This window comes from Lolium rigidum, chromosome 5 (genome assembly GCF_022539505.1).
Source record: "Lolium rigidum isolate FL_2022 chromosome 5, APGP_CSIRO_Lrig_0.1, whole genome shotgun sequence".
NCBI classification, from domain to species: Eukaryota; Viridiplantae; Streptophyta; class Magnoliopsida; order Poales; family Poaceae; genus Lolium; species Lolium rigidum.
This window is the reverse complement of record NC_061512.1, coordinates 178,542,713-178,554,691: the sequence shown is the minus strand read 5'-3', so window position 1 is coordinate 178,554,691 and position 11,979 is coordinate 178,542,713. Positions and strand designations below refer to the sequence as shown.

The 11,979-nt window shown below is 48.6% G+C and overlaps 2 protein-coding genes across 4 annotated transcripts; one reads left to right on the top strand and one right to left on the bottom strand.

Annotated features, from left to right (window-relative positions):
* Positions 1 to 2,308: 2,308 nt before the first annotated feature.
* Positions 2,309 to 3,668, bottom strand: LOC124656760 (serpin-Z2A-like). The gene is made up of 2 exons (XM_047195447.1): positions 3,270 to 3,668; positions 2,309 to 3,160 (listed from the first exon to the last, which is right to left on the bottom strand). Exons 1-2 carry the CDS (start codon positions 3,666 to 3,668, stop codon positions 2,309 to 2,311), a joined length of 1,251 nt encoding a protein of 416 aa, XP_047051403.1.
* A 2,862-nt stretch (positions 3,669 to 6,530) lies between these two features.
* On the top strand, positions 6,531 to 9,022 carry LOC124652765 (F-box/LRR-repeat protein 14-like). Of its 3 annotated transcripts, none has more exons than XM_047191806.1 (2): positions 6,531 to 6,670; positions 7,207 to 9,022. In XM_047191806.1, the coding sequence occupies exon 2, from the start codon at positions 7,228 to 7,230 to the stop codon at positions 8,653 to 8,655; it is 1,428 nt and encodes a 475-aa protein (XP_047047762.1). In that variant the 5' UTR covers positions 6,531 to 6,670; positions 7,207 to 7,227; the 3' UTR covers positions 8,656 to 9,022. The 3 variants fall into 3 exon arrangements, with proteins under 3 accessions (XP_047047762.1, XP_047047763.1, XP_047047761.1); XM_047191807.1 differs by having other exon boundaries at positions 6,531 to 6,673; positions 7,215 to 9,022; XM_047191805.1 differs by having other exon boundaries at positions 6,531 to 6,673; positions 7,209 to 9,022.
* Positions 9,023 to 11,979: the final 2,957 nt, after the last annotated feature.

Genomic DNA, 11,979 nt, shown 5'->3' with positions numbered 1-11,979 from the left:
AACGCTTCACCACAACTTGTCTGATATATTTTTGGCAAACGTAGGTATTCTAGAAAATCCACATAGGTGAATATCTCTAAAAATAGACACCAATATTTTACTTTGTTTCTTAAAAAAATGATGAAGCATTTATATACAAGAATGCGTCGAGTCACAATATTTTTTACATTACGCTCTAATGGGATGGTAAAGAAGTGGTTCATCCAATATGCACGGTAGGTATCATACATTGCATTTCTTTTCATGTGAATTATAGATGGCAATAAAAACATTGTTTTGCAGGATGTTTACGAGCACAAGATTTTTTGGTATGCTTTCTCAAGTACCATGAAAATGAAGCATAAGAAAATATCCTTAACATTCTAAGATAATATCTAGGGAGCATTGAGGAATAGATATTTATGAATACAAAATAATTAGTCGAGTGCTTATTTCATATTCAAACGATGCCAATTATATCAGTTGTTAAGATTTAGTTCAAACGAGGTACAATCTTATGAATTTTAAGAATACATTGTGGCTTTTTTCATACATGTGATTTTTTGCATGTATTTTATTAATATGTTGCGAGGAAAAATATAGTAGATGATGGCCATATAGCCCATAGGGCCCATCACTGGATGCACTCACGTGGGCGACTGGGTTGGAGGCCTCACTCGACCCGCTTGGTCCGGCTGGATCGGGAGTGAAGCAACGACTGGATCTAAAGGAAGCCGAGGAGAGCAGCTACATAGCCCATCGGTCCCACGAGTTGACTAACCAACTCGCCGTGATTACTGTAAACCCGAATCAGGGGTGCTCATATAAACCCCAGTGTGGAAACAGTCGTTGTAACCGACTTGCGACCCACGTTGTAAACTTACCAATCTACATAGACAAGCAGGAAGTAGGCCTTTTACTTTCCGAAAGGGCTGAACCTTGGTAACTCCATGTCACAGTGCAATCTCGATCCATAGATGACTACATCACCCTTGCTCCGCACCTCTGAAGGGCTATAACCTGTAGCATCTGCAGCAGTCACATCCACGACAATAGCCATAGCAACGCACAAGCATTTGTAACAAAACCTCGTCAGCGGGCGGGGAGCACCCGCATTGCATTATAAGAAGAGGGAAAAAAATTCCAATTAATAAGGAGAACTGGACCCGAAAACCATAAAACACAAGGTTAATTAAGAAAAACCGGCGAAAAACCACTCACACATGACTAGAACCTAGGGAACATCGTCTGAGCCAGATACAAGTCTTCCTAGACCCTCACAACCAACCAGGCCTATCTCTGCTACCTCAAGAGCACTCTCGCAATAGCAAGGAGAGAACTTACAGCTAACCTTAAGAAGACAACGACTAAACATTAGTAAATACCAACAACTCACGAACTGTCTGGGCCGCCATCGATGCAGGCTTCTTGCACAGCCGCAGATATGACTTCATCTTCCCCAGAGCCTTTCTTTGGGATAAAAATAATCAAATCGAAACGACCTGTTGCAATGAATATTTAGTACATACTAGTGATGGAGTTCAATATATTAATGACGGAGTTAGCAGTACAATACCTTAGCGAAATCAGAGGACATCGTCCTAAGGTAAAACTTCGACATAAATCATACTAATACCACATCAACAGCTGCTACATGAGACACATCATACCGAAATGTTCAACTCAAAACAACCCGTTGCAATGCATATTTATTATATACAGTTCAATATATATACTAATGACGGAGCAAGCAGTACAATGCTCAAAAGACACTTCAAAAAAACAAGGAAGATTACAAAAGGAGCATGATGGTGAATTAGACGAGAACTTGGACGAAGCATGATGGTGAATTAGATGAGAACTTGGACGCTCAGCCACGAGCCCACGACCGGAGTCTTCAAGTGTCTTTGAACATGTGCTCGCTGATGAAATCCCGACGGCTCTTTCAGCGAGCGGATTGGCATATGTTAACCAGGAGTTGAAATGAACCGGGCTGAAGATTTTCTTAGGTATCACCATATATAGAACATCCGTATGGAAAGTTGGAAACGCTATAACATTCTCAGCCAAAGCATCTTCCAACCAATTTCTGATCAAAGGCGAACAAGAAAAAGACTGATAATTGTGCTCATAATTACCAACTTGCATTAAGAGGGCACATGAAAAGAGGTGATGTACGAACCGGTCGGTTGCCTAAGGTCACTAACAAAAAGTAAAGAAATGTCTGTGTGAATTGCATATAAGCTTGTTCATACTTCGAAGACTAACATGAAAACATAGGTCGATTATTCCTTAGCAGGGTCCGAGTTTCCTCGCTACTTGGGACTCACTACTCCGAGTTCTTAGACGGATCAAGGACGTGGCCTGCGAAGAGCACCGCGCCGGACAGCTCCTCCACAATGAAGAACGCAAACGGGTGGTCAGCAATGAAATCCAAAGGCATTCTGGCGGCGCAGTACCGGACGCTGGTGGCGGCAATGGAAGCGGCCGCCTCGGTACCTTCCTCGTTCACCTCGACGACCGCCGTGTGGAACACGTCCTCCACCCGCAGCTTCATGTCCCGGCCAGAGTCGTCCGCCGCCATGTAAGACAAATCGGCCTCCATGGAGAATGCTGCCCGGAGCCCAAAGCTCTCGAGGGTATTTTTCATGCTGCAGGAGAATGACAGCTTAAACCTGGGTAGCAGGAGATTTCTCACGCTGCTTCGCGTCGTGGGCAAGTGGTCGAACAGAAACGCGGCGCCGCTGGATGCCATCTCGCTGGCCAGGCTAGGCAGACCATCGTGTGCGTCGGGGAGGAAGACACACATCGAGTACCTCCCGCCGTTCACCGCCTGGTAAGGGAGCTTGAGCACCTGGAAGCCGTCATGGCAGGCAATGAAGTACTTGACCTCCTCCTCTTCTTCTAGACAGAACTCGTCCTCCGTGTCGGAAGTGGGAAGCCTCCCGGCGGTCATGAAAGGCACCCTGACGGGGCTGCCGTCCAGAGGGTAGAAGTCGGCGTCCTTTGTGAGGCTCCGGTGGAAGCGATCCTCCCACTTCCCCTTGAAATACATGGCGTTGGCCAGCACGAGCATGATGTATGGGTGCACCGACCCTGGAGGGAGAACGGACGTGATGAGCTTGTTCGTGGCATCTGCAACCCAATTGTTGATTACCTTCCTTGAACCCTCCGGATCTCCCTGCGTGCAGTACGGAGATCAACTGAGAAACGATCGAGATCACAACTCACACCAACATTCTGATTAAGGTTGAGATCGCAGCATAATATATGCACACGTATGTACGTACGTGGAAGTCGACGGCTCGTGCCTCCGCCTTGTAGGACTCGACGGCGGCGTCACGGTAGGCCGTCTTCAGTGCAAATCCTTCCTGATGCCACACGCTGCACGCGAACGTGATGGTCAGCGGCCCGGATCCGCCGGTGGCGAGGGCGCTCTCCGCCAGGCCGCGCACGATCTCCGCCACCTCCTCGCGCGACGATGCGCCAAGCACGTCGAGGAGCTCCTCAAGGGTTCTGCCCCGAGCGCCAGCCGCCACTAGGCCCAGCGCCGTGAAGATGGAGAACGGAGAGAAAATAATATTCTTCCCCTCGGAGAACGTATTGGCGAGGCGGAGGGCCAGCGCCGTCAGGCCGGAGGAGTCGACGGAACTACGAGCCTTCTTGCTTGGCCGCGCCTCCTTCTCCATGGTGCCCTAGCTTGCCGATGCCGATGGGCTGGAGCCTGGATGGGCCGTACGTCACTAGCTATGCCAGTCAAACAAGACGACGAGGGGTTTAACCTAAACACAATGCGCCCAATTTATACAGTATGTGGCGTTTCGGAAATTCAATTGTGCATATGTTCCATCTACCAAAAAAATATGTTTTGAAATATCGAAAAATTGTGACAAAAAATTCTACATGTACATCGCTGCGGAATCCCCATGCCGTCTTCTTCCTTCTCACCACCACTAGGGGCAAGACTTCGTCTTTGTGAGTCTGTTTGCTCATCGCATGGAGGGCAGCTGGAGCGCGGCGGAGACCAAACCGGACCAGGAGGCCACGGACAGAGGAACGTAGCGGCGGGTGGTTCCGGAACTGGAGGGCGGAGCCGCGACTTCGCAAGCCGCTGCAGCGGCCTCGTCGGCAACTCTAGACGCAGATGCCTTGTGAGGCAGAGTTGTATGTCGCGCGCCACTAACCGAGCACATTTGTTCCTTCGTGGCAGCTCCACCCTGAGGCCCGAGCCCAAACTCGAGGATGGCCGTCTAGGTGGGCTTGCGGCGTGCCCATGACGGTGGTCGCGCCGTCCTTGTTACGGACGACCTCGGAGCCCGTGCACTAGAAGATGCCCTCCAACAGCAGCTTCACGAACACCTCCCATAGCGTTGTGGATTTGATCTCCTCGAAGTCCTTGGTGGTACTCACAGTGGTCGCCGCACAAGGGGGCCTTGATCTTCTCGACGACCATGTGGTTGGTGGTAAGCGTGCCGGTCGTGTCGGTCCAAAATGCCGCTTGCTGACCTCATGGTCTTGCATGCTGAGAGTTGCCGAACGATCACGTGCTCTTGCATGAGCTTCTTCCTAGCGAATGCTAGGCTGAGCGTCACGGCGAGCGACAGGCCCTTTGGGACGGCGAAGATGATGATGGTGATGACCACGCTGAAGAAGTTGAGCAAGGAAAGTGATGTCATCCATCCCCACGTCAGCAGTCAGTAGTCTGCCGGGGGAATCCGCCTGCTTGGCATACAGAAACAGAACCATTAGCATGATGAAGGTTAGCAACTGAGCACGGCGAACGAGAGCCCGATTTTTTCAATGATGGTGGTGACACCGTTGAGGTTGACCTGTAGCGGTGTCTCATCCTCGCCGCCGTGGCTCAGCGTCTCCGTGAAGTTCTCAATAGGGATACGAGGGGTACAAATAGGATCATACAAAGTCGCGAATATATGTTGTATTACTATTTTCCTTATGGCGTAGAAAAGCAACAACACTGGAGCGCAACATGTATAACCGTGGGATGCACAAAGAACTGTTCAGCTGTACAGATCGTCGGCGTCGCACAAGGATGATAGTTATAGTACAACACCGCTCCCTCCATGCCAAGGCCCACGCGCATCTAGCTTCCATCAAGGCCTTTGCGCCTCGATCAGTAGGCGAGGAGGAGAAGTCGTAGCAGGCGGTGGACAGCTCGAAGAGGCGCGACAAGGTGAACAATGGACATAAGGCGGGCATGGTGGTCGACGTTCTTCGACTCGGAGGTGGACACGGTGGGGATATGTGTCGTCGTGTACGAGAAGGTGCAAACTAAACATCTGATTCGTCCCTCACCACTCAGCATCACCACATAATGGGTCACTGTGCTGCCAAAACAGGGCACTATTGCAGGCCACAAGGAGACGTGGTGGAGCCAGTGCGGCCGTGGAGGACCAAGGAGGTGTGGTGAAGGAAGACAACACTTCGGATTCTGTTCACCTGCGTACCCGAAGTTCTAATGAATTTTCTATCCATTTCAGCATTACCTTTTAGTTAATGGACCGGATTCAATCCTCACATGCTTTCTTTGATGGATAGGGTTGTTTCTATTGCATGATGTTATTATTGAGAACATTTTGAGTGGCAAAAAGTTGCAGCTGTATCTAATGAGGTAACATCCGAATTCTGTAATAATATTTAGAACTTCTTTATATATTTGATTACTCCAAGGAAAAGATTGGTGGGCGTCTTCTAGGACTCAGTTAGTCTGAATTATGGTCTGTTTGTTTGCTGGATTTTATCTGAAGCAATTTCTTCATTGCTTCCAACATTATTTTATTTTCTCGTTCAACTGCAGGGAAGAACTGCCTCTGGCTTGGGCCCTAGGCGGTTTCCCATGGTTATACCTGAGCATTTCTCGAGCCGGGCCGACCAATGCCCGACACGGAAAATCTCAGCCCAGGCCCAACCTGACCGTCGGGCCAGAAAAATAGGCCTAGGCCCGACCCATCACATAGAAAGTCCGTCGGGCCTCGGGCCAGGCCGCTTCACTAAATCGCACAAAATCAAGGCCCAAGCCTGGCCCATCCTGACCATCGGGCCAAAAATTCAGGCCCAGACCCGGCCCAGAGGCATGGTCGGGTCGGGCTTTGCCCGGGAATTTCAGGCTGCGCCGGGCCGGTCTGCCCATGGCCAAGTATACCCATGGTAGCCATAGGTCAGGGCGGCCCTGTGGACAGCTCATGTGGTTCGCTGGCATAACTAACTTGACCGAACCTGTCATTAGCTGCATCAAGAATATCCCTTGCCATGTATCTGCAGCTCTTCACAATGCCGGCTTACATGACTTTGTACAGTTGTACTTCATGTTATACATTGTACTTAGCCGAAATGAAATACGAAGAAGGCTATTGTTCAAACTAGAAGTTATTCAAATTGTGAGTTGGTCAAATTATCAGTGACATGTTTTAATCATCTCAAAAATCGAACAGGTAACCTTACATGCCAAAGGTATACACACCCAACCAAACAGCGAACTGGGTTCGCCCCACCCATTCCCAGTAGCCAATCAACCAGGAGTGAGGGAACAAAACGCACCCTCCACTGCGGCCTAGGGCATCAGCTACGCGCACTCCTCCGAATCTCGGAAAATCCCGCTCCCCTCTGCTGCGGACTAGGCAGATCTATCGACGTCTCCAAGTCCAAGGTCGAGCGGCGGCGGAGGTCCCCTCCAACGGTATAATCTCTATCGCCGCTGTTTTTATCCCCCGGTCTTGCTGAAGGTACCGCCTTTTCTTGGTGCTCTTGCCCCTGTTCGTTGGTTCAGGTCGATATGTACATGTGTTCTTTTCTAGATTGAGACTTGCCAAGAGGAAATCGGTAGTATCATCCACTTTTAGCTGTGAAGCTATCTCCTAGTTAGAAAGTACGTTTTTTTTGCAATGGAGTACTAGCCCAGGGTGCAGCAAACAATATTTCTAGTTGAACAGATATTAGATCGGTGATGTATCTTGTGGCGGTAGTTTAATTTAACGAGGTGGGTTGTAGCTTCATTGTTTCTTGCTAGCAATCTGGAGAAAGATAAGGTCCTTGCTACTTTAATTAATCTCCATTCTTCTGAAGAACACACAAGTTCTCGACGAATATACAGTAAATGCTCAAAGTTCATGAATATATTCTTCACAATTAGCGTTGCCAGTGTGAAATCCATCTTCAAATGCTTTACTCTGATGTATTTTGGTTGTTTTCTGAACCTTGATATTACCTGATAGGGACAGCTGAATTTGTTCAATGGAGGACCTACCGGAGGCTCTGGTGACAGAGATTGTCAAGAAGATCACCAGGACAAGTGATCTGAATTCTCTTTCCCTCGTGTCAAAGCAGCTCTACGCGATAGAGGGGAATCAAAGGGGTGCTATCCGTGTTGGTTCTGGTCTTTGCACTGCTACAGAGGCACTAAAATTATTGTGCGCCCGGTTCCCAAATTTGTCGAAAGTGGAAATCGATTACTCTGGTTGGATACCTGTACATGGAAAGCAGTTGGACAACAAAGGCCTTTTTGTGTTTTCATCTCACTGTTCCTCGCTGATTGACCTCACCTTAAGCTTCTGCTCATACATCGATGACTCTGGGCTTGGTTGTTTAGCTTCTTGCAAGACATTGGAGTCACTCAGGGTGAACTTCACACCACAAGTAACTTCACTTGGGCTTTTCTCGGTTGCAGCTGGTTGCACTAGTTTATGTGCTCTCCACCTTATTGATTGCGAGAAAATCGACAGTGTAGAGTGGCTGGAATACCTTGGCAGGGATGGTTCGTTGGAAGAGCTTGTAGTGAAGAATTGCGAAGGAATCAATCATCATGAGCTCCTAAAGTTTGGTGCAGGATGGATGAAGCTCCAGAAGTTTGAGTTTGAGGGGAAAATAAGAATATCTCGTATTTTTCCAAGTGATGTCTATGACCCCTCGTATGATGCTCACAGCACGGCTATATATGACTTCTGCTGTGAGGGTTTGAAGGACTTAAGGTTGGCACATATTAAAACTTGGCCAGATATAGGACTTCGTGTTGTCCTAGGGAAGTGTAAAGCATTGGAGAACCTTTGCCTTGAGTATGTTAATGCCCTAAATGACAATGACATGATTGCATTATCCCGGGGCTGCAGCAACCTTAAAAGCATCTCACTTTGGCTCAACCTTCAGCGGTACCATAATGAAGCCACGACGTCATTTACTGATATCACCCTTTACGCTCTAGCCCTAAACTGTCGTAAGCTTCAGATCTTAGACCTCAAATTTGTAGGATGTTCTCCTGACTGGCCATCAGAAATTGGATTCACACAAAAAGGTTTTCTGGTGCTCATTCAGTCCTGCCCGATTCGAGTTCTTGTGCTACATAGTGCCAACTTCTTTGATGACGATGGGATGAAGGCCCTCTCATCCTCACCAAATCTGGAGACTCTTGAGCTTATACGTTGTGAAGCAGTACCTGATGTTGGGATGCGCTTCATTGCACACGCCCCATGCTTGAGTAATCTCACACTTCGGGTGTGTCATGAGGTAACTGATGTTGGAGTGGCTGAACTGGGACATGCACATAAGTTAGAGTCTTTGGTCATTGAGTGTTGTCGTGGAGTCTCTCTGCAAGCTATGCAGGGTGTTGCCAAATCAGTTCACTACTCCAGTGAGGCGGCTTCAGATGCCCTTAGCAAATTGTTTTGAGTGGTGTCTGTTCATGAAATGGTATCCATATTTTTCAGTATAAATTTGCTGGTGAAGTCATTTAAGTTGTTGTGTGTGCACCATTGGACAAGGTTGTGCATCATCCAACCTAGATTCACTTCTGTGAACTTTCTATTGGTTCTAGGTTTACTGAATTGACTATCCTGTATGACAGTCTAACGATGAACTTTGGCCGGTATCTGGTTAATGAGACTTCAATAGTAGCCAGCACTTGTGTACTATAGTATATATCTACTTCCATAATTTTTGTTGCTTAATTTCTGCTCTCTATAGCCGTTTTGAAACAAGCATAAAATCGGCTCCAGGATTCCTACTCTCTAAGCAAATGTCATGAACCTTTTTTTTATATCTGTCTGCTATTATTGCGTGGCAATTTTGGTTTGGAGTGTATTTATGGTCAATGTTTCACATGGATCTGTACTATAAAGATTGTATGCTTGTTTTGTTTATATTGATTCTATTTGGGGATGTCTAATCGTTGCTTCTCAAAAGGAAAGTTACTATTCCTCTGATCCATATTTTACTTGTGGAGGTCGGTTTGAAGCGAGAACACTGTCTGTGTCTCTGTTGGTTGCTCGAAATTCTCTTGCTCATTCCGTTCCAAATGGACCCTAGACCCTAGTGGAGGAGTTTGAGTGCTGGTCTGGCATAACTAAGTTGACTGAACCTGTCATTAGCTCCATTTTCAGCTCGTAGGAATACCCCTTGCCATGTATTTGTAGCTCTTCAAAATGCCTGACTCGCATGGCTATGTACTTCATGCTGTATGTTGTACTTGTGCTGAAATGAATTATGGAGAAGGCCTACAGGTACAACGTCAGGCCGATTGCTCCGCACATCCTTCTTAGTTCCCTCCTACCTTTGTCTTGTGTCGTAGGGCACTAGTCTCAGCCGGGCATCGCACGCCTCGCATGTATTTTCGTCCCCAGCTGTGCTGCTTCGTGGTCGTCGATGCTGCCTGTTTCTTCTATAACGTTTTAATTAACTTATGCCTATGGTGTTTCAGTTTTCCATGCTTTCCGGTTCTAGGTAAAATCAAATTAATGATGCTTGAGTTTGTCGGTGAAGACAGTAGTGTTGTGCCCTTGTGCCTGCACGTTTGCCTACTTTCGATTCGATTGCATATACACGAGTCAAGACGGTGTGGAAGGCTTAGGCCCCCCCTAAGATCAAGTTGTTTGTTTGGTTGGCAATTCAAAATAGGCTTTCCACCGCGAACCGTCTAGAGAAAAGAGGGTGGACAAATTGCAGTTTTTGCCCTCTTTGCAAGCAAACCCTAAAACGTTGCCTCATCTTTTCTTCCAAGGTCGCTTCTTCAAGAGGCCATGTGGGCTATGCTAAAGATTGGATTGGGATCCCTTCTATTGATGTTGCCGATTGGTCCTGGAAGCTCTCCATAGCTGATTGGTGGTCTATAGCATGTCTCTAGCGATCATGTTGTGCCAAACCGAAAAGCTTTGGCCTCTATCATCATGTTCGTTATCTCGACGGTTTAGAACGAGCGAAATGCAAGAGTACGCCACAACAAGTCTGGCCCGCGTTTGTTATTCTAGCCTCTATCAAGAGAGATGCAAATCTTTGGATCACCACGGGTGAAAAAAACAATCAGGCATGAAATTTTGGGAGAGTAGTCTCACGTGGGAACCTTTTCTTTTCAGTTTTTTATCACCAAAACTTTTCTCCTTAATAAGTTCATGGATAGAGGAAAATCTGTCGCCTCCGTTTTAGAAAGGAAAATAATGTTTTGTTACATGTGGATTTTCTTTCTTGAGTATGCATGGAACATTACTTTCGCAAAACAAAGTATGCATGGAACCAAAATTCGGTATTGAAATCAATTAAGACCACACATGTTTTGCACGAACCACGTGATTTAAGTTATTAACATAATAAAAACGACGAAAGAAAAACCCACTTGTGTCGATCAACACGAACTACGTACTTAGAGCATCCCCACTCGTTTGGGCTCCCCACGCCCAAATCCGGCGAAATTTAGCGCCGGATGGATGTAGTTTTTGGCCTGGGGAGGCCCATTTTTCCAGCCGCGAGCCCATGGACGCGCACCCACCGCGTGCATAGCGACGGCGCAGTCACCGGGAAGGGCAATCGTCGGAGTTCCCTCGCCGCATTGAACCGTCGCGAAGTGGACTGGAGAGCCGAAACGACTCGTCGGGAACGGTCGAAGTGGCCTCGATGCGAGAACCGCCGTAATGGAGCACGAACTCCGCGGAAGAGCAACCGGCGCTCTCTTTCGTCGAGAGACCTACATAAACGGTTTTCGACGGGCTGAGCCATTCATCTGTTCTCTCGTCACCATCCTCCGTCAACCATGAGCGATATCTCTTGGCCATCGGACACCGACGGCGAGGGGAAGCCGCCCGGATGGTGCCATTGGTGGGATCCAGCTGCATCGTCCGAGCGGCGACGATTCCCCCCGCCGGCCGGCGAGGACGAGTGGGACGACGAGGAGGAGGACGAAGAGGCCGTGGAGCAGGCCGAGGAGCAGGCCGAGGAAGAGGCCGAGGAAGAGGAGGAGGAGCGAGGAGCGAGGAGGAGGAGCGGGAGGAGGAGGACGAAGAGGCCGATGAGGACGACGACGAGGAGGACTCAACTTCCTCCGACGAGGAGGTGACGAGCCGGAAGCGTCGCCGCGACGACGATGAGGCGGGGCCTTCTAAGAAGAAGAAGAAGTAGTTTAGTTTTAAAGTTTTTATATGTAATTTTTATGTTTATTCGAATTATATTCGAAATATATATATAATCTATCTATGTTGCACCACTTGAGAGTTCAAAGCTTTCGTTCGACGAGGGTATTGCCGTAGATCGGGAAGACGAGGGTTTTGCCGTAGATCGGGAAGACGAGGGTTTTGCCGTAGATCGGAGGCCATTGTCGCCGACAAGTTGGGGCCACGCCCGCTTTTCACTCGTCCGGAGTCCCCGAGCGCTCCCGGGGGCCGGGGATGGCGTGGGATCGCCGGATGGATTTAGGCCCAAATCCGGACGAAAACGAGGAACCGGGGGCGCGACTGGGCCGAATTACGCCGTCCGGATGGAAAAAACGCTCGCCGGGGGCCTCGTCGGGGGGACGAGTGGAGATGCTCTTAGTCATCAGGAACAAAAGCTTCACTACGCCTCCTAGAACTGATTGGCCCTGTAGCCCAGGAAGAGATTGAAGAGGCCGTCGTCGCCGAGGTGGTGCGCGGCGTGGATGAGGTCGATGGCCGTGTCATGCGTCAGCCCGCCGACGAACCCATCGTCGAACTCACCGACATCGGCGTCGAGAGCCTCGGCTTCGGCGCGGGC

Bases quoted from the DNA above. Each gene is read 5' to 3' on its own strand.
- LOC124652765 (XM_047191806.1), top strand. From the start codon at position 7,228: ATGGAGGACCTACCGGAGGCTCTGGTGACAGAGATTGTCAAGAAGATC.
- LOC124656760 (XM_047195447.1), bottom strand. From the start codon at position 3,668: ATGGAGAAGGAGGCGCGGCCAAGCAAGAAGGCTCGTAGTTCCGTCGAC. The intron at 3,161-3,269 runs GTACGTACATAC...TACTGCACGCAG, and splicing joins CACGAGCCGTCGACTTCCAC to GGAGATCCGGAGGGTTCAAG.